Raw genomic sequence first — 22,579 nt, 5'->3', positions numbered from 1 at the left:
AACACTCTAAGACATAACTCACAGCAAGATCCTTTTTGACCCACCTCCTAGAGAAATGGAAATAAAAACAAAAATAAACACATGGGACCTAATGAAACTTAAAAGCTTTTGCAGAACAAAGGAAACTATAAACAAGACCAGAAGACAACCCTCAGAATGGGAGAATATATTTGCAAATGAAGCAACTGACAAAGGATTGATCTCCAAAATTTACAAGCAGCTCATGCAGCTCAATATCAAAAAAACAACCCAATCCAAAAATGGGCAGAAGACCTAAATAGACATTTCTCCAAAGAAGATATACAGATTGCCAACAAACACATGAAAGAATGCTCCACATCATTAATCATTAGAGAAATGCAAATCAAAACTACAATGAGATATCATCTCATACCAGTCAGAATGGCCATCATCAAAAAATCTAGAAACAATAAATGCTGGAGAGGGTGTAGAGAAAAGAGAACCCTCCTGCACTGTTGGTGGGAATGTAAATTGATACAGCCACTATGGAGAACAGTATGGAGGTTCCTTAAAAAACTAAAAATAGAACTACCATCTGACCCAGCAATCCCACTACTGGACGTATACCCTGAGAAAACCATAATTCAGAAAGAGTCATGTGGGCTTCCCTGGTGGCGCAGTGGTTGAGAGTCCGCCTGCCGATGCAGGGGATGCGGGTTCGTGCCTCGGTCCGGGGAGATCCCACATGCCACAGAGCAGCTGGGCCCGTGAGCCATGGCCGCTGAGCCTGCGCGTCTGGAGCCAGTGCTCCGCAACAGGAGAGGACACAACAGTGAGAGGCCCGCGTACCGCAAAAAAAAAAAAAAAGCATCATGTACCAAAATGTTCGTTGCTGCTCTATTCACAATAGCCAGGACATAGAAGCAACCTAAGTGTCCATCAACAGATGAATGGATAAAGAAGATGTGGCACATATATACAATGGAATATTACTCAGCCATAAAAAGAAATGAAATTGAGTTATTTGTAGTGAGGTGGATGGACTATATATGGAATCGAAGAAAAAAAAATGGTCATGAAGAGGGGCTTCCCTGGTGGCACAGTGGTTGAGAGTCCGCCTGCCGATGCAGGGGACATGGGTTCGTGCCCTGGTCTGGGAGGATCCCACATGCCGCGGAGCGGCTGGGCCCGTGAGCCATGGCCGCTGAGCCTGTGCATCCGGAGCCTGTGCTCCGCAACGGGAGAGGCCACGACAGTGAGAGGCCCGCGTACCACAAAAAAAAAAAAAAAAAAAAAAAAAGGTCATGAAGAACCTAGGGGCAAGACGGGAATAAAGACAGACCTACTAGAGAATGGACTTGAGGATATGGGGAAGGGGAAGGGGAAGGGGAAGCTGTGATAAAGTGAGAGAGTGGCATGGACATATATACACTACCAAATGTAAAATAGATAGCTAGTGGGAAGCAGCCGCATAGCACAGGGAGATCAGCTCAGTGCTTTGTGACCACCTAGAGGGGTGGGATAGGGAGGGTGGGAGGGAGGGAGATGCAAGAGGGAAGAGATAAGGGAACATGTGTATATGTATAACTGATTCACTTTGTTATAAAGCAGAAACTAACACACCATTGTAAATCAGTTATACTCCAATAAAGATGTTAAAAATTATAACCCTTTTATGCCTATATTTTAACTTTAGAATAGGCGAGTTCCTACTATACTGGGGGACTTACGTCCTTTCCATTTCTTACTGCCTCTCCCCTCCCCCCATTGCTCTCTTCCATTATTCCCTCTTTCTGATTGTTACAGTAGATATTCCCATATCAATTTGAAGACTCATTTACAGAAAGCTTATCTTGTAGGTTTTATTTGAATCTTAGATTAAAAGTGTCCATTGGTCAAAGTGGCATTTTCATCAGTAAAAATGACTATTTGTCTTTTCCAGATAATCCAGAATTTATCATACTCAGTGAAGCTTTTGCTGAGTAGCATTATATTCACCTTCTTATTTTAGGACAGTGTGTTTATTGAACTAATGAACACCATCCTGATGTTTCATGCTGTCTGGCTATATTGTATTATTTCATCGAAGTCTAGGATGCAGTTGAAGTTTATACCATTGACTGTCTTATTTGATATGTTTTAGGCAAGGTAAAGAATCCTGAATGGAGCAGAAATGAAATTCCACATAGTTGTGGTGAGGTCTGTAGAAGGAAACAGCCTGGCCAGGACTGCCCACATTCCTGTAATCTGTAAGTTGGAACACTAGACTCCTGGGGATTCCTGGTGAACACGCTTTGCATGCGGCTCTCAGTACAGATGTCTGGTTAGCACATAACAGGACTGGGTGAGGGACAGTGTGGTATCATTTACTGAGCACTTGCTTTGTGCCAGGTACTCTGCAAAAGTTGACTCGTTGAATCCTTACAACAGCCCAGTGATGTATAGATATTTGTCATCTCCGTTTTACAGATGAGGAGAGAAATGCACAATAATAAACAGTTGATCAGTTACAAATAAATTTCTGTGGGCTTTGGCTTCAGACAAAGGTTTAATTCCTGGGTTTGTCTCTTAACAGTTATGTAATGTTGGACAAATTACTTCTCTGAGCCTCAGTTTCTGGACCTGTAAGATAATAATGATAGATAAAAAATAGTTACAGAGTTCTATGAATATTAAATTAATTAACACACTAAAGAGACTTGGTACAGAGCCTGGCACATGATAAGTGGTCAAGAAATGGTAACACTTGCTTTTATTACCCAAATCTAAGAGAAAACAGACATCAGAGTGTTATACTTGCTTCCACTGGTACCTCCCTTCTATTGCATGGAGCGAGGGTTGGATCACAGGTCTTGTGATCAAGATGTAGGGACGGTGCTGGGGAATATCATTGTGGGGAGAGCTATTCATACTGAGCTAAACAGGATGGTCTGCCATCTGCTGGACAATCAGCCCTTCCTCTTCCTTTGACTGCTTCCATAGGTCAAAACCCAGGGACTCATCTATTCCTTCCCTTAGTTGGCATTTTAGTAAATTCAGTAACAAGAAATTAATCCTCCACATGAATTATCTGTAGGAAGCCTTCAGCAGAAATGGGGCCCTGTCATGACTGTCAGAGAACACCACTGTGATACGGACATTTAAGGAGCACTTTAAAACACCAGGCCCAGTCTTTGCCTCAGAGCAATTGAATCAGAATCTCCTGGGGTGGGTCTAAGCATGGTAGTTTTTTTCCAGGTGATTCTAATATGTAGACAGTGTTCTGAGTCACTGCTCTGAAGGTTATGAGAACCTGGGGTTAAGTCCAGGCTTCAGGGATATTTGAAATAACCTGGAATCATCCACACTTGATCAGCAGTTTGTCAATCAGTCTAAAGTTATTTAAGGGCTTCCCTGGTGGCACAATGGTTAAGAATCCGCCTGCCAGGGGCTTCCCTGGTGGTGCAGTCGTTGAGAGTCTGCCTGCTAATGCAGGGGACACGGGTTCGAGCCCTGGTCTGGGAGGATCCCACATGCCCCGGAGCGACAGGACCTGTGAGCCACAAGTACTGAGCCTGCGCATCTGGAGCCTGTGCTCCGCAACAAGAGAGGCCGCGATAGTGAGAGGCCCGCGCACTGCGATGAAGAGTGGCCCCCACTTGCCACAACTAGAGAAAGCCCTCACACAGAAACGAAGACCCAACACAGCAAAAATACATAAATAAATTAATAAACTCCTACCCCAAAATCTTCTTTAAAAAAAAAAAAAGAATCCTCCTGCCAATGCAGGGGACATGAGTTTGAGCCCTGGTCCGGGAAGATCCCACATGCCGTGGAGCAGCTAAGCCCATGTGCCACAACTACTGAGTCTGCCCTCTAGAGCCTGTGAGCCACAGTTACTGAGCCCACAACTACTGAAGCCCACGCACCTAGAGCCCGTGCTCTACAAGAGAAGCCACCTCAATGAGAAGCCCACGCACCACAATGAAGAGTAGCCCCTGCTCACGGCAACTAGAGAAAGCTCACATGCAGCAACGAAGACCCAATGCAGCCAAAAATAAATAAATAAAATAAGTAAATTTATTTAAAAAAATAAAGTTATTTAAATGTCCAGCCTTGAAAATAATTTCACCTGAAAGGGTTGAGGTATATCATGTGAAGAAGTATAACTGTTGAATAATGATACCCATTCTTAAAGAAGCATGCTTAATCTTATGTCTCCTGTGGGTTCTGTCTGTCAAAATGGATCATCTTAGGAGACTGGGCACATGTTCCTGGAATGTTTTCAGTGTTTAAATCTCATTTAAGAATTATTGTAACTGATTTAGTAGTCACATAAAAAATCCAACCAGACCACTTTATAGGCACACCTGATTTTTATAGCAAATTCTGTTACCCACTTGATTAATTACACTTGGCTCTGATTGGCTATATTTTAAAATTTATTTATTTTATTTTATTACTTAGTTTTGGCTGCGTTGGGTCTTCATTGCTGCATGTGGGCTTTCTCTAGCTGCGGAGAGCAGTTGCGATTTTTCATTGCAGTGCGCAGGCTTCTCATTGCTGTGGCTTGTCTTTGTTGCAGAGCACAGGCTCTAGACATGCAGGCTTCAGTAGTTGTGGCTTGCCAGCTCTAGAGTGCAGGCTCAGTAGTTGTGGCGCATGGGCTTAGTTGCTCCGCAGCATGTGAAATCTTCCTGGACCAGGGCTCGAACCCGTGTCCCCTGCATTTGCAGGCGGGTTCTTAACCACTGCGCCACCAGGGAAGTCCCCTCTGATTGGCTTGTGATTCCCAAAGGATTGTGATTTGCCATCACATAGGTGTCCCCCCTGCCCCCCCACCCCGCAAAGTTCCCAAAATGTTTTAAGTAGTGATATTTCTGTACAGGTGTGTAATTTACCAGGGGTGTCTGCTTTGAAGAGGGCAGTATTTATTTGAATTGGAATTTATTTCCATTTTGTTCATTTTTTCTTTGGTCTCTGTATAGCATAGCTCCTATAAAAAGCATAGCATTCAGAGGCCTAATTCTGACCTATAGCAAAAATTAGGCACGGTTTTTTTCCATGAGTCCCTTTCCCCTTTGTTACTTACCAGCATGCCTCCTGTCACCCCAAGCAACCTTCTTTTCAATGTTCCCATTGTTAGCCTATCACCTGGTTATCACTTTACCAGCTGATGAGAAAATGTCTGTACTTCTCATGGATCTAGCAGATTTAAACTCTGTTACTTTGCTCAGGTTCTGATCTTCTAAAGGACCTCATTGGCCATCTTGAGTGGCAGGATCTTTTTATCCCTACTCACTGTACTAAGTGGGCTGATACCATATTTAGAAATGTTATCTTTAACTATCAGACCCAGATAAAACCAGTATTTTGACTTGGGCTTTACTTTTCTCATTAAATATTCTAAGATGATACTGCTATCGATTGTTTCTATATAAAAACATTGTTGGTATCTTTGTTTAAATAGTTTAATCAACTTTAGACAAATACTAAAACATTTCGTAGGAAGTTTATTTGTTGCCATATTCATAGTAGGGCCCAGCTGGGGCAGCTTTAAGTTTAAGCTTGGGTGTGATTTATTCATCACAGCCTTTCTTTTTCAGTCTCTGCCATCCTGGACCTTGCCCACCCTGCCCTGCATTTATGACTAAAACATGTGAATGTGGACGGACCAGGTAAAGTTAGAATTGTACTCTGAAGAAGACTTCAGTTACCACATTAATGTTTTATGTATGAATTTCTAAAATAAAAGATTAGTAGGTAGGTGCAAATAGTATTTATTTACTACCATTAATAAATGGTAGGTGTAAATAGTACTTTTCCGTAAATAGTAATTTCCTGTGCTGCCTTAATCCTGCAATCTTATAGGTGATTAAGAAGTTATAAAATAGTGAGATTACCCATTTCAGATTCAATGCCAAGGTGACAGGGGCTTTTTTCTTAACCTCTCTAGTGGGTGAAAGAACCAGGAATTGAACCCAGACCTGCTAAGGTCCAGGAGGCAAGAGTCACTTATCTGTGCCATAGTATCTGGTGTCTAGGTTTTCAGTGAATATTGTTGAATGAAAGAATAAGTAGCCCCAGAGCCTGCTCTCTTTTCATTACAATGCAAGTTTTCCTGCTTTATCAGTGCAAGGATCACTGATAGCTGTGGAGGCCCAGTTAAGACCACAAAATGATTTCTGAACCACAAGACGAGATGGGATAGTGCAGATGTTCAGTGATAAGCATTTTTTTAATGTTTACTGAACTTACAAGGGTAGCAGTGTGGCCTTACAGAGAGTCACATGCAAGGGGCTGTGGGTCAGAAAGCCCAGGTCAGATTTGGGCTCTGCCACTAACTAGTTGTTGACCTGGGCAAGTTGCTTCTTCTTGGTGAGCCTCATTTTTCTTATCGTATGGTAGAAATAATAGTGTCTTCCTCAAGGGGTGATATTAGCTGTGACGCTGAGCACTGGAAACTGATCATCTATGTATGTAACAGTGACTTCTTAAAACAAAATATGTAGTTGAAGTGGGAGTAGGGGGATAGAATAAAACTTTTTGTGGGAGAGTAGACTCCAAGGTCTAAACCATTACCCTGGAAAGAAACCTGAAGATGATTGTCTAAGAGCAGCAGCCTCATATCCTTATCTAGCGGGTAAGTCGGCAAAATCAGGATGTTTATTAGAACAAAGCCAGAATGATCTCCCCATCCTGAATCAAAGTCATATACAGTATGTTCTTAAGTATCATAACTGCCTAAAATGCCAGAGTGCCAGGTCCCAGGAGAATGCCATTGTGCTTTCATTCCAAGAATGTTCATTACAACTACACCTCCCAACCCCCTTACCCACCTCTGTAAGATACTATGGGAGCTCCAGGCTCTTTCCCCTCCTGCATGCTGTTTCAACTCAGAGAAGAAATCACATTGTAACAAATACTTAGGCCCTCAGTTCCTCACTGGCCAGAAAATAGGGTATAGAAAAAAAGGCAGAATAGGAAATAAGGAAAGCAAAGGAGGAAAAAGAAGAAAAAGTAGAGAAGGGAAGAGGAATTGAGGAAATGATTGGAAGAGGGAAACAGAAAAAGTAGGGGAAACTGGGCAAAGAGAAAACGTTTAGTAGGTTTCGGGGGAAGGTTAGTTTAGCTGTCAAATAGGACCTCAATATCCAACATTAGACTAATGCTGTCTTTACATCTATTTTTACAGGCACACAGTTCGCTGTGGTCAGGCCATCTCAGTCCACTGTTCTAACCCTTGTGAGAATGTTTTGAATTGTGGTCAGCACCACTGTGCTGAGCTGTGCCATGGGGGTCCATGCCAGCCTTGTCGGATCATATTGAACCAAGGTAAGTGGTGAGCACACCAGCCAGCAATACTTGGGTACTTTTCTGGAACCTTATTTATGATTGTCTTGATGACATGAATTTGTCTCAAGCCTGTAGTCACAAAGACTCTATTAGGTCTGGTACCTTGGGTAGAGAGAACTGGAGATACATGAATGGTTAGATAGTTTTTTGTTTTTTGGGGGGTTTTCTGTCGCACCTTGCAGCATGTGGGATCTTAGTTCCCCTACCAGGGATTGAATCCACGCCCCCTGCAGTGGAAGCACAGAGTCTTTAACCACTGGACTTCCAGGGAACTCCCTAGATGGTTTTCATTATTTTGGTTACATAATACCAGTATATGTCATTGTCCTATAGAATTTGGATGGTAGATTTTTTAATGCTGTTTAAAAGTAACTGCTTGTGAAATTTTTTTGCAGTAATTACTTGAAAAAGACCCAGAAAGGCCAAAGTGATCTTGAAAAGGAACAGTTGAAGACCTGATTTTAAGACTTACAAAGTTACAGTAATTGTGACATTGTGGTTATTGGTGTAAAGGTAGACTAGTAGATCAATGGAAGACAATAGAGTCCAGAAATAGACCTCAATATATACAGTCAGTTGATTTTCAACCAAGATGTTAAGTTAATTCAGTGGAAAAAGGAGTCATTTTACAAATGGTCCTAGAACAGCTGGATGTATGTATATATGGAAAAAAGTGACCCCCAACCCCTGTCTCACTCTACACATGAATTAATACTATATGGGTCATGGGCTTAAATGTAAAACCCAGAAACATAGTTTCCAGATGAAACTATAAGAGAATATTTTCATGACTTTGGGATCAGGCAAAGATTTCATAGAGCAGCAAAAGTACTAACTGTAAAAGAAAATAATTGATAAATTGAACTTTATCGCATTAAGAAAGTGAATTGATAAATCACAGATTGTATCCAGAATATTTAAAGTACTCCTACCAAAGAAAGAAAGAAAAAGATAAAGTACTCCTACAAATCAACAAAAAAAGACAACTCACACAGTGAGCAAAAGACTTGAACAGGTACTTCACAAAAGCAATATGTTAATGGCCAGTAAACACATGAAAGGTGCTTAACACCTTTAAACACTAGGAAAATGTAAATTAAAACCACAATAAGGGTAGAATAGTATAACCACTTTAGAAAACAGTCCAGGAGAGTTCCCTGGTGGCCTAATGGTTAGGATTCTGGGCTTTCACGGCCATGGCTCAGGTTCAGTCCCTGGTCGGAAAATTGAGATGCCACAAGCTGCATGGTGTGGCCAAAAAAGAAAAAGAAAAAGAAAACTGTCCAGTAGTTCCTTTAAAGGTTAAACATAGGGCTTCCCTGGTGGCGCAGTGGTTGAGAATCCGCCTGCCGATGCAGGGGACGCGGGTTCGTGCCCCGGTCCGGGAAGATCCCACATCCGGCGGAGCGGCTGGGCCCGTGAGCCATGGCCGCTGAGCCTGCGCGTCCGGAGCCTGTGCTCCGCAACGGGAGAGGCCACAACAGTGAGAGGCCCGCGTAACGCAAAAAAAAAAAAAAAAAAGGTTAAACATAGAATTACTATGTGATCCAGCAATTCAACTCCTTGGCATATACCCAGAGAAATGAAAATATTTGTCCATACAGAACTTGTTAATAGATGTTCATAGCAGCATTTTTCATAATAGTCAAAATGTGTCAATAATACAAATTCCTATCAACTGATGAATAGAATAAATGTAATATGCCCATAAAAGGAATATTATTCAGCCATGAAAAGGAATGAAGTATTGATACATGCTATAAAGTGAATGAACCTCCAAAACATTATACTAAGTGAAAGAAGTGTGTCTCAAAGGACCACATGTTGTGTAGTTCCTCTGTTTGTACAACTGCCTCTAATCTTCAGGGATCTTGAGCTACTATGTATTGGTTATATAGTTTTATTTTATTAGATTTTACTTTGGTGTGATGCTGTTGATCTGTGCTTGCACTTACAATAAGAAATACCCCTATGAAAAGTTTTGTGCTGTGCACTATAAGGATTTTATATAGGGAATTGTGCCATATACTATTCAGTATTCTGTTTATGGGTCCTCTTGGAAAAAAGTCTTGTCTGGTCTTGGTTCCAAGAACAGTTGTTTTTCCTCAAAGACTCTATCTTAGGAAGCTGGTATAACTGACCTAATGTTCATCTTTATAGTGTGTACTTTTTAGCTGTGATTCATTCTTTATCCTTACCATTGTTTTTCTTTTTCTTTTCACATCTTTTAATTTACGTTCTCTAGATATATCTCATATATCCTTATATGCTGCCTCAAATCCATTTTGAGATGAGGCAGGAGTTAAGTATATATTGGCAGTTTGGTTTTAGCAGTGTAGATTGTAGTGTGGGAGAGCCCCTTTGATTTGGACCATTTTTAGCTCTTGACACATATTGTGCTGAATCACACTTTTTTGTCAGATTTGTATAGATCCCAGTCTCTTCCTTTTGTTTTTGTGTACGTAGCTGATTTTTCAAACCCAGTTGAAGACTTTTTGTTTATCCATATTAAATATCTAGCAAAGCATTTTGGCCATCAGTGTTGTTTATTTATCTTCTTGAATTGTAATTCTCCTAAGATCGCTTTCAGCCTTATCTGGAGATTTAATAAGCGTTCCTTCTGGGTCTTCATTCATGTGTTGGTAAAAATGCTGAACAGGTTCAGGCTGGCAACAGAGACCTTTCTGCAGACTGTCTTTGGTTCCTTAATACTCTTTAACCAGCAGTGACTCCACCCAACTCTTCTGTCATCAGCTCATATTTCTGTCTCTTGTGCCTAAGCATAGTAGAGTTTTTAGTGTTGTACTCAGATTATTTCCTGATTGATCAGGGGCTCTACTTTTGTTTTTATTGTCACAATTTTCTTTTCTTTCTTTCTTTTTTTTTTTGAGATCTACATGCTTAATTTTTTTTAAATTAAAGTATAGTTGATTTACAATGTTGTGTTAATTTCTGCCATACAGCAAAGTAACTCAGTTTTACATATATATACATTCTTTTTTATATTTTTCATTATGGTTTATCCCAGGACATTGAATATAGTTCCCTGTGCTATATAGTAGAACCTGTTGTCCATCCATTCTATATGTAACAGTTTGCATCTACTAACCCTAAACTCCCAGTCCATCCCTCCCCCACCCCCCCTTTCTTGGCAACCACAAGACACTCTCTATGTCTCTGAGTCTATTTCTGTTTTATAGATAAGCTCAGTTGTGTCATATTTTATTTATTTTAATTTAATTTAATTTTATTTTATTTTTGGCGGCGTTGGGTCTTCATTGCTATGTGTGGGCTTTCTCTAGTTGGCGGCAAGTGGGGGCTACTCTTCGTTGCCGTGCTTGGGCTCTAGGCACACGGGCTTCAGTAGTTGTGTCTCGTAGGCTCTAGAGCGCAGGCTTAGTAGTTGTGGCACACAGGCTTAGTTGCCCCGTGGCATGTGGGATCTTCCTGGACAAGGGCTTGAACCCCTTTCTCCTGCATTGGCAAGTGGATTCTTAACCACTGCGCCACCAGGGAAGCCCTGTGTCACATTTTAGATTCCACATGTAAGTGGTATCATATGGTATTTGTCTTTCTGTTTCTGATTTCACTTAGTATGATAATCTCTAGTTGCATCCGTGTTGCTGCAAATGACATTATTTTGTTCTTTTTTCTGGCTGAGTAGTATTCCATTGTATATATGTGCCACATCTTTATCCATTCATCTGTGGATGGACATTTAGGTTGTTTCCATGTCTTGGCTATTATGAATAGTGCTACTATGAACATAGGGGTGCGTGTATCTTTTTGAATTATAGTTTTGTCCAGATATATGCCCATAATGGGATTGCTAGATCATATGGTAATTCTATTTTTAGGTTTCTGAGGAACCTCCATACTGTTTTCCATAGCGGCTGTACCAATTTACATTCCCATCAACAGTATAAGAGAGTTCCCTTTTCTCCACACCCTCTCCAGCATTTGTTACTTGCAGACTTTTTGCCTCGAGGTATTTTTTAGTTTGCTTTTTGATTTCCTCCTTGACCCATTGGTTTTTTAGTAGCATGTTGTTTAGTCTTCATATAATCGTTTTTTTCTCATTTCTTTTCCCTTGGTTGATTTCTAGTTGTGGTCATGAGAAGATGCTTGAAATAGTTTCTATTGTGGTCAGAGAAGATACTTGAAATAGTTTCTATACTCTTAAATTTGTTGAGGTTTGTTTTGTGCCTTAGTATGTGGTCAATCCTAGAGAATGTTCCATGTGTACTTGAAAAGAATGTTATTGTCACAGTTTTCTGACCCTTGATTCTTTGGTTCACAGCTGTCCTATGTCTCTGAAAAAAAGCCTCTGTTCTATTTGAGCAGAAAGTTAGCAAAGAAAAGCCTGCTTGCAGAAGCTCTCAGTTGATAGGGTTTGTTTATCAATTTGTTGATTCCACCAATATTAATTGTATTTCCTGCACCTATATTAATTCTTCTAATAAGTCTTTATTGATAATGAGTTTTAGAACAGGGGATGGAACTGCACATGTATTTACTGGAAGAGTAAATGTATATTTTAAAAATCAAGAGTCTTGGTTAATGTCTTTATTGACAAAAAGTTTTCATTATAAACTGAAAATGTAAAATGGCCCTTATCAGAAAAATTATCTAAGTTGATGAAAATAAATTAGTCTTTACCAAACTTTGTTACATATTAGTCAGAAACTATTTTTTTTAGTTTGCTTTAGAAACTAACTCCTTAAATATGACACATACTTATTGCTGATCTCAAGAAATAAATAAAGTAACCCATTATTTCTTCAACCCATAGAAAAATCTATAGATATTTAGACTGGTGTCTCTATGCAGTAGATAAAAGTTTCAAGTTATTTGAAACACATTTTACTCATTGTCAGTACTCAAACATGATTACTTCAAATTTAACAATAGTAGAATACAAATTAATAAGGATTTTATATTGTGCCTAGTTTTAAATTTCTTTTTAGCATCAGAGACTTTTTCCAAGCATTTTATATGAACCCCAAGATATGAAGTATTAAATTTATGCTGCTTAGTTGAAGTGAGGATGGAATCCAGTTATCAACTCTTCCATAACTACCAACAGTTTAGCTTCCATCTGCTGCAACATCTCCGCAGGACCCCAGAAAGCCTTACAATCCATGGTTATCAGTAGTCTTTTACTTTAAAGGATTGCTTCACTTTAATGCTCATGTTGAGGGTGTGCTGCAGGGGCACCATGAGATATGGACAGAGTCTAACAAGGCCTTTTTAATTCTTTTCCTGTGGTGAAGCTCTTAAGTGGGGCTTAGAGCTGCTGTATAAGCCACGTTTATTTCTGCATCAGGTCTAATCAACACTAGTGAATAGCATTTTGTGTTTTCTTATAGATTGTTTAGAATATTTTAAGCACCTGTACAGATTACTAATCTTTTGTTTTTGAAATTATGTCCTCAAGTATGCTACTGTGGCAGCACCTCCCGAGACGTGTTATGTGGAACAGACGTAGGAAAGTCTGATGGATTTGGGGACTTTGGCTGTTTAAAGATATGTGGCAAGTAAGGTTTGAGGTTTTCCTCAGTTAGAATAAAGCTGTATTTTATACAACAATTATGTAATAGTCTGTTGTTTTTCTTAACAGGGACTTGAAATGTGGGAACCACACGTGTTCACAGGTGTGCCACCCTCAGCCCTGCCAGCCATGCCCACGGCTCCCCCAGCTGGTGCGCTGTTGCCCTTGTGGGCAAACCCCTCTCAGCCAATTGCTAGAACTTGGAAGTAGCGGTCGGAAAACATGCATGGATCCTGTCCCTTCATGTGGAAAAGTGTGCGGCAAGCCTCTGCCTTGTGGTTCCTTAGGTAATTAGTAGGCATAAAGTTGTCTTTAAAAATATGAATGTAAATTTTTGGCATCAATGGCTACTTAAACAAAATAGTACATAATTCCAGTTATAATATCAAAGGTTTTTCTAAATCTTATTATCAAATTTGTGTGGGTACTTTTTCTTTCCTCCTCAGATTATACTTCTGAAAACTCACATTTGCCCAAACAATCTCTTTTTCTAATTCGGGTATTTTATTGCCGACTCAGTACAGTTGTGGTTAGATACTATTTTGTGGGGGAGTGAGCATTGGGGTGTTTATGATTTCTCTTAGCAGCCTATACTAGTATGAATGCCAGGTATTGTTTTACTAATTTAGGGTTCAACAAGTGTTTAGAAGCATTTTCATATAATAGAAACATCTTAAAATAACAGGGTGAGGTGTTTAAGAGCTGAAATTTTAAGTACACTTAAAGTTCATTCATTTGAACCACTCAAGAAATGTCTTTCTCTACAGCTAGGTTTCCCATATAGCTGAGGATAGCACCTCCTGAGCATCATTTTGGAGGGACATTTTTCTAAAATTTACATTTCCTTCTTTCTTTAAACAGAGGATAATGCAGATAATTTCTTTCCCCTTATTTGACCCACAGTCATCATTTCTCTGAACCTCAGTTATTGTATTATGCTGAATACACTGATTCCCTCTGGGCTTGCTGAGGTTTCTCAGATAATTTCCCCATAGCAGTGTACAGTTTGAATTGTTTTATTTATTTGTTAAAGCTTTTGATTGTTTATTTTCTTATGAATGCTTTCAGTATGCCTGTATGCCTACCTTTAGTGACTCTCCCTTTCTTCTGACTTGGGGCTTCTGATTACTTGGATATAGAAACCAGAAAACCTTTGTTGGTATTAGCTATAAAGTAATAGTCTGAGCTTCTGACAGAGACTTTTTGAGGCAGTCCTTGGGATATGGATGTGTACAGTTTTGCAGTAACTTGGCAGCTTCTCTCCTGAGTGAGTGTTCAAAGGCTGTGTGTTTAGAAAAATGAAATTGGGCAAGTGAGTCTGAATAAGAGATGTGTTCCTATAACTAACTGTGATAAAGATAGAATCTTTAGGTTTGGTTTGCATTTTTCCAAAAAGAGAGATTTCACATTTCTTCCAAGTACCAGTAGGAGCACCCTACCTAATTCCTTTTCTCAATCTGACTTTAAAATTATGTATAGAGAAGAAATGCCCTCTTCTCATATTTTAATACATTTCAACCTCATCAGGAAAATCAGTTGTCTGTTGCTTCTCTGTGTCTACTGTGAAAATGTATCTTCAGATAAGCCCTGTGAAATAGAGATCAGATGACTTCCAAATCAAGAAGGATGGTAAAGGTCTTCCCTTTTCAGAAAGCACATGGGTCAGTTTTGTAAGAATTTCATATATAATGACCAGAAATCCTACCCAGAGGCTAAGATAGCTTGTTGGCTTTGACAAAAAGAGGAAATGTAAAATAGTTAATACAAAGGGACTTGAGCAAGAGACAGACAGTAACTGTCATTATGAACAGACCTGTGGGTGGGACAAGACCAGCTCAAGGCACTCAAGAGTAACTGCTATACCTCAGCAGAGTTTTAATCATGGAACACTTTTAAGGAACTAAGGTGAGTTGGATTGAGAATCTCAAAGAAAAGCCCATAGCTAGTGGTAACAGTGGCTCTCATGTTTATTCAGACCTGGTTTATCTATAGAAAGCTTGTTAGGTCTTAGTATCTCACCCAGTAGGAAATTTCCATCCTAGACACATAGCTTTAGTACAAAAGACTAGGTGGAGTTCTGCTTTCAGGATGGTAGCATGAGGAGCAAAACAAGCAAAGCTGGGGAAAACTATAAAAAAGCAACCACTTAAAGTCTCTGGAAATTGTTCTATGGGCATACATCAAATGAAGAAATTTTTATTGAAGAAAATCTACTAAAACTCAATAAGAACAGTAAGAGTGTGTGTCATTTGAATCACAACCTACTTTCTCCTTCCCCATCCCTTCCCAGCTCAGCTCAACAAAAGCTCCACTCAGAATGGGTGTGCCCAAGAAATTGGGGCTTAATCTACCCTCAGCTCCCAGTCATGGGTTACTTTCTAGGAGGAGTGGACCACCAGCTTTTCTCACCCCCCTGCCACAACCCCAACAACTCCAAGTTGAAAAGGCTAAATTTCTGATAATCACAGCTGACAGGCTGGGGACTCCCTAACTCCGCACAGCCCACCCATAGATTGGAGGCTCTACTTTAGTCACAACAGGCAGGATTACTGGGGCCTCAGTCACCCTCACCCTAGCTCACTTGTAGGAGAGAGGTTTCACAGTGAGAGAAGCAAGCTAAGAAAACTAGAGGCTGCTGTCTCACCCAGCACCCATAGTAGTGACTGAATGACAGGGTGTGGGGAGAAGCAGTCCATAAGGAAAGAGTTCAAATATTCCCCAAGGAACTGACTTTAATTTGAAAGAGAGTGTGGGGAAGTTCAGGCCTAAGGGCCCTTTAGAAAACAGTAGCTCCTCTTAATTAAGAGCAACAAGCTAAACTATAGGCCAACTGGTTCACCAGAGAGACCCAGGGAAGGAGATAACTTAAGAGGAACCATCCTGGAGTCAGAACAAACTTCACAGATTTGCCTCAAAGACTGCCTCTGCCCAAATGTTATTGGATCAGACTGCTGAGCAGTTTATGCCCCAAGACATTGTTGAAAATAATAGAGCAATCAGCCAGCAATTAGTGGAGCCTCAGGACTGAGTGTAATCCCAAATGAGGCAGACAGCTTAACAGAGAGATCAGGGAAAGAGACAGTCAAAGAGAGCCCTGCTAAAACCATTGTCATCCCAGGGTGACTGTGCACACACCCAAGACTGTGCCATCTAAAGAACAACACCAATGGCTTCATACTATAATAGAAATAGACTTCACTAAAATAGCTTAGCTAAGTCACAAAACAAACAAGTAGACAACAACAACAACAAAAAGCTGTGGAAAGAGGAAGCAGTATCCAGAGTTGCTGCAAACAATATATTACCAAAAATGTTCAGTTTCCAACAAAAAAACACAAAGTATGCAAACAGAAAAAAAAAACCACAGGTAACAGTAACTTTCTGTTTCAGTTTTCTGTGAGAGTGACCAATGTCAAATTTAACAGAGACTTCAAGGTAACCATTACGAATATATTCAAAGAACTAAAGGAAACCATGCCTGAAGAGGTGAAGGAAGGTATAAAAGCAATGTTTCATCAAATAGAGAATATCAGTAAAGAGAAAGAAATTATAAAAAACAACCAAATGGAAAATCTGGAGTTTTCCAGTAATTAAAATTTTAAATTCATTAAAGGGACTCAGTAGTAAGTTTGAGCTGGCAGAAGAAAGGATCAATAAATGTGAAGATAGATCTATACGGATTATATAATTCCATGAACGTAGAGAAAATGAAGTGAATAAAAATGAACAGCACCTCAAGAAAAATGTGGGACACCTTTAAACACACAAACATGTATAATGGGAACACCAGGAGAGGAGAAAGGAGCAGACAAATATTCAAAGAAATAATGGTGGGAAACTTCAGATTTATTGAAAGACATTAATCTACACATCCAAGAAACTCAACAAACTCCAGTAGTATAAATTCAAAGAGATCCACACCTAGGCACATAGTAAAAATGCTGAAAGCTAAAGACAAGGAGAAAATCTTGAAAGCAGCAAGAGCAAAATGACACATTACATACTAAGGAACCACTGTAAGATTCACAGCTGACTTCTCATCAGAAACAGTGGAGAACACTGCATCACAACAGGAGGGCAGTGGGATGACCTATTCAAAGTGCTGAAAGAAAAAAATTACCAACCAAGAATCTTATATCCAGGAAAAGTCTTTCAGAAATGAGAAAAACAGAGTTCTCTGCTAGCAGATGTACTTTACAGTAAATACTAAAGAGAGGTCTTCAGGCTGATACCAAGTAAACCCAGATGTAAATTTAAATCCACAAGAAAAAGCAAAGAGTAAAGGTAATTACATAATTATAAAAGAAAGTATAAGTGCATATTTCTTCTTCTTGCAACTGATTTAAAAAGTGATTGTATAAAATATGCATATAATTGTATTGTTAGGCCTACAGTATATAGAAATGTATCTGACAATAACAGCACAAAGGAGGTGGGTGGGATCAAAGTTGTACTGGAGTAAGGAAATGATACCAGATGGTAACTCAGATCTGTAGGAACAAATGAAGAAAACCAGTAATGGTAAATAAGATAAATATAACAAGTTATAATTACATACTTGCTCTCCTTTCTTTTCTCAACTTCTTTAATAGGCATAACATATAAAGCAATAATTTTAACATTGTATTGTTGAATTTGTAGCACATATAAATGTAATATGTATAACAATAAAAGCACAAAAGAGGAGAAGAGAAAATAGAGCTATATGGGTGTAAGGCTTCTGTATCTCACTGGAATTAGGTTGGTACAAATCTGAAGTAGATTCTGATAAGATGCCTGTGAAAAGCCCTAGAGCAGCCATTAAGAAGATAACTCAAAACATAATGGAACATGCCATTACCGGGAAAAAATGTTACACTGGAAAATATTCACTTAATGCAAAAGAAAGCAACGAAGGAGAATTAAGTTAACAAAAAAGACATGAGACGTAAAGAAAACTAAAAGTAAAATGGCAGACATAAATCCAACTATATCAATACTAACATTATTGTCAGTGAATTAAGCAAAAATCAGAGATTGTCAAAATGAATTTTTTAAAAAGATCCAACTCTATGCCATCTTTGGGAAACAGACTTTAGAGTCAAAGGTATAGTTAGGCTGAAAGTAAAAGGATGGAAAAAATATATCATGTAAACAGCAGCCATTGAGAAAGACTATGGATGATCCCTTATGGGATCCTTGAAACAGGACTTGTCCTAAAATCTAGCTTAGCAGAATGACTAGCAGGCCACCTATCACCAGACGTTCATAGAACTTAGTGAGATTATGGATGATGGTTTCTGATTACTTATGATCCACAGGTGATTTTCAGAGTCAAGAGTACTTCAGTAAGTCACCCATGGCTACAATTTTAAGGACGTCCAAGTCTAACCTGGAGACTTGAGGTCTAAATAAAGAGTCAGAAGATCTGTTCTTTGACTTAGGCAGAGCATCTTGTGCTCCAGAGCATCTTGCTGTGACTAATACTGGGGCCTGTCCTGCTGGAAAAGGCTCAGCCTGCCAGATGAAGGGAAGATAGGAGAAGATGCATTGATAGCATCCTTATTCCCTCAACTCTGGTGATGGAGTTGCAGGGAACAGAGGTGGAAGACCGTTGTGGCTAGTTAATTTGGGAGTCTGAAAATGAGTAGTTGCAATTTTCATTCCCAGCTCTTTTCATTTTTATTAAAGATTTCATTCATACTTGTGAAAAGCTCTGCCATGAAGGAGACTGTGGACCATGCTCTCGCACATCAGTTATTTCCTGCAGATGCTCTTTCAGAACAAAGGTAAATCCTACAGAATGCTAGAGTTGTTGCCACCAATGCCTTTTACTTATTTGTTTGTTTGTTTGTTTATTTATGGCTGCATTGGGTCTTCTTTGCTGTGCGCGGGCTTTCTCTAGTTGAGGCAAGCGGGGGCTACTCTTCGCTGTGGTGCACGGGCTTCTCGTTGCAGTGGCTTCTCTTGTTGCAGAGCATGGGCTCTAGGCACGTGGGCTTCAGTAGTTGTGGCGAGTGGGCTCTAGAGCTCAGGCTCAGTAGTTGTGGCACATGGGCTTAGTTGCTCCACGGCATGTGGGATCTTCCCTGACTAGGGCTCGAACCCATGTCCCCTGAATTGGCAGGTGGATTCTTAACCACTGCACCAGTGGGGAAGCACCCAATGCCTTTTATTTTTTTTTATTTTTTATTTTTTTGTTGGTACGCGGGCCTCTCACTGTTGTGGCCTCTCCCGTTGCGGAGCACAGGCTCCGGACGCGCAGGCTCAGTGGCCATGGCTCACGGGCCCAGCCGCTCCGCGGCATGTGGGATCTTCCCGGACCGGGGCACGAACCCGTGTCCCCTGCATCGGCAGGCGGATTCTCAAGCACTGCGCCACCAGGGAAGCCCCCAATGCCTTTTAAATTGGTGACTGTGGGAGGGAAGGAATGAAAATAACCTCAGGCTTATTCCTGTTAATACTGTGTATGATTCATTCAATCCAGCCAATGTATACCGACATCTACTATGGACCAGTTGTAGGATAGGTATGAAGGGGTACGGCACACAAGGCTCAGAGACCAGTAATAGGCTTAGGGCACATATACAAGTAGCTTGATCAAATACAAGTATGATAATGCTAGATGCCAGAAGAGAAGAACAGTAGCGCCATTGCAAGCAGTTAGCTCACTAAGTTAGAGAGAACACAGTCCACAAGATCGCCCTCACTTCTGATGCCCACTGCAGGAGTTCAGACAATTGCTGAATTAGAACAGTCCACATAACCACCCTCACCTCTGATATCAACTGCAATCCAGTGGTCCCCAAGGCTACCCTCAAAGTTTGATTATTCGCTAGAAGAACTCACAGAACTCATTGAAAACTGTTATACTCGATTACAGTTTACTACAGGGAAAGGATACAGATTAAAATCAACCAAAGGAAGAAGCATGTAGGGCAGAATGCAAGAAAGTACCAAATACGAAGCTTCCAGTTGTCCTCTCCTCATGGAGTTGGAACAGCGTTACTTTCTCAGCACCAGTATGTGATTGTATGCATGGAGTATTGCCAACCAAGGAAGCTCACCCACCGGAGAGTGGGTGGTCAGTTTTTATTGGGGCTCCATCATGTAGGCATGGTTGACTGCCCATGTAGCTGATCTCAGCCTCCATTCCTTCCAGAAGTCTACTAACACTGACCCAAAGCCCATGCCCTAAATCACATCATTGGTCTTTCAGTGTGGCCAGTCTGCACCCTAAATCATATTTGACTGTCTGGTGACCCAAGGCTCCAGGGAAACAATGACACTCCCATTAGGTATGATATTCCAAAATTATCTCCCAGAAGCCAATGGCAAAGGCCAGACCTCTCTTCAGATAGTGTTAATTTTTCACTATACAACTGTTGTCAATCTCTGCTTTCTGCCTGGGACAAACTTCATTGGACTATGTATTATAAAAAGTCATCTTACCATTTTGGAATTAGTGCCCATTTCTGTGTCTGTAACCAGAAGAGGCGAGAAGCTTTCCTCTGAAGTCTTTAGGTAATCCAACTTGGGGAACATACTAAATGTTGATCTGTCCTGCTCTCTGATGTACTTTTGGTCATTTCAGTGCATATCGGCACCTGACCCAGCAGAGCACAGGCCTGGGTAGAGACAGAATTCTGAGTAGTTGATTCTGTTTGTTAAATACAGCCCAAGGTCTGGGTAGCAGCTAACTTGCAAATGATTCTGAGGATATTGTCCATAAATTGGGAGCTAGCTTAATAGGTAAGCTTCAGAATTAAAGAAAAAATTGTCAAAGTAGTGCAATTTACATGTGACAAAAGTTGTGTGAGGTTGTGTGGGGTTTTTTTCTGAATGAAATCACAGAATACATAGGACAGTAAAGGTATTTTGAATGTCAGGTACAGGACCATTTTTTGCTTTGTAAATACCAGCTTGAAGACTGTGAGATACTCTGATTTAGTAATTATAAATTTAGTAGTGCCTGGAGGTGCTCTTTGTGACTAAGAATTACAAACAGGGTTGGGATACACAACTGTCAATTTGCTTCTTTCTCCCCAACAATCGCTTTCTCTGTCTCTGTGCTTTTTTTCTTCTCATTCACTCTCTGTCCTCACTCCCCTTAATAGTGGATCCCATAGCAGTGAGTGTATTCTTCAAAAGCTATGTGTAAATTGAATTTTTTTTGCAAATAAAAGTCTTATTCTAGAAGATAGAGCTTTCTAGAAGATAGAGCTCACTATCAATATGAATTCTGTTAAACAATTTGACAAAGTGAAAGATCTATTTGAAACACTGATAATCACCTCATTGTTCACCCAGATTTTTCCTGAAATATCTTTTGTAATGGAATGGGCTTTTCCAGGGAAGTGAGTTTTCTAGATGAATAAAAACTTATTTCTTAAAGCTTCAGAAGTTCTTCTCTTTTTTTTTTTTTTTATAAATTTTTATTTATTTATTTTATTTTTGGCTGTGTTGGGTCTTTGTTTCTGTGCGAGGGCTTCCTCTAGTTGGAGCGAGTGAGGGCCACTCTTCATCACGGTGCGCAGGCCTCTCACTGTCGCGGCCTCTCTTGTTGCGGAGCACAAGCTCCAGACGCACAGGCTCAGTAGTTGTGGCTCACGGGCCTAGTTGCTCCACGGCATGTGGGATCTTCCCAGACCAGGGCTTGAACCCATGTCTCTGCATTGGCAGGCAGATTCTCAACCACTGTGCCACCAGGGAAGCCCAGAAGTTCTCTTTTAATCACTTTGGTAGGGGTCTTTGAGAAATGTTTGCTCTATCTTACTACCTGTTAACAAAGAACCCTGTATTTAAGTTTTTATTGGTAATTCATATTTAGTATAGAGATTTATGGGAGTTCTGTCCTTCCCTGCAGGTGTACATACCACTCCAGCATGTCATTTCTTTTTCTTTTTCTTTTTCTTTTTTCTCAACTCCAAACTGCCTCATGTTGTGGGGTGGCTGGCGCCTGTCAGGGAGAGTCCCTTCCAGTTCCCTGGAATGAATGCGCTCCGGCAGCTAGCTGCTGGGCACTCAGGCAAGGGGCTGCCTCTGGCCAGGGTCGACCCGGAACGAGCACAGACCCCTAGGCTGGCTTCGCCAAAATTGTTAATGAACACAAGTTCATGCACCTGACGCACAGTGAGGCCAAACGAATAAAACTTCGGGGTTTGGAGCAGAGAAAGGTTTGTCGTAGGGCCAAGCAAGGAGAATAGTGGCTTGTGCTCAAAACCCCCAAACTCCCAGCATTTCCTGTGTACAATCCAGTGTTTGTATTAACTGGCCTACTCACTCAAGCAATTTCATGAGTCACTTTTGCCTTGTATCTCTAGAGAGCATATGGGGAATTTTTTCATGTCATAGAACCGAGCCAACTCATTGATTTACCGAAAACATTTTTCTAGCCAAGAAGCTTCAATTTCTTAGACATCTTCACGTCTGTTATCAACTCCAGCAGCTGCCCCCGTTTTTCAGGGTCATTTTCACTAAGAAGAAATGTTTTTATCATTTTGCTTATTTCTGAGTACATAGCAACCTGTCCATGACGTCAAAGCCAAATTCGGATGTAGATGCTGGGCAGCCAGTCAGGCTCACTCTCTCCCAAGTTACTGACTTGCCCTTCACACAGCAGCCTCCCCACACATGTTATTCAGGAACATGTATCAGCAAAATTACATGTGATAGACCTTTGAGGCCATTCACACGTGATTGAAACCAGGGTAGCAAAACTTTGAATGGCAAAGGACTTTTGTATTCCACTCT

The 22,579-nt window shown here is 40.5% G+C and overlaps 1 protein-coding gene across 4 annotated transcripts in view; it reads left to right on the top strand.

The window, feature by feature from the left end:
• NFX1 (nuclear transcription factor, X-box binding 1) overlaps positions 1 to 22,579 on the top strand; it is a 106,838-nt gene that overhangs the window by 25,730 nt on the left and 58,529 nt on the right. For all 4 annotated transcript variants that reach the window (XR_010841952.1, XR_010841953.1, XM_059072774.2 and 1 more), the window contains exons 5-10: positions 2,105 to 2,210; positions 5,547 to 5,618; positions 7,136 to 7,275; positions 12,734 to 12,833; positions 12,917 to 13,134; positions 18,518 to 18,615. Coding sequence is in view for 2 of the 4 variants with exons in the window: in XM_059072774.2 (XP_058928757.1) it covers positions 2,105 to 2,210; positions 5,547 to 5,618; positions 7,136 to 7,275; positions 12,734 to 12,833; positions 12,917 to 13,134; positions 18,518 to 18,615 (734 nt within the window). In the remaining 2 variants the exon portion in view is untranslated. The remainder of the gene's footprint in view (positions 1 to 2,104; positions 2,211 to 5,546; positions 5,619 to 7,135; positions 7,276 to 12,733; positions 12,834 to 12,916; positions 13,135 to 18,517; positions 18,616 to 22,579) is intronic.

This window comes from Kogia breviceps, chromosome 8 (genome assembly GCF_026419965.1).
Source record: "Kogia breviceps isolate mKogBre1 chromosome 8, mKogBre1 haplotype 1, whole genome shotgun sequence".
Taxonomy (NCBI): domain Eukaryota; kingdom Metazoa; phylum Chordata; class Mammalia; order Artiodactyla; family Physeteridae; genus Kogia; species Kogia breviceps.
Note: the sequence above shows the minus strand (reverse complement) of the source record. Positions and strands in the feature narration are given on the sequence as shown.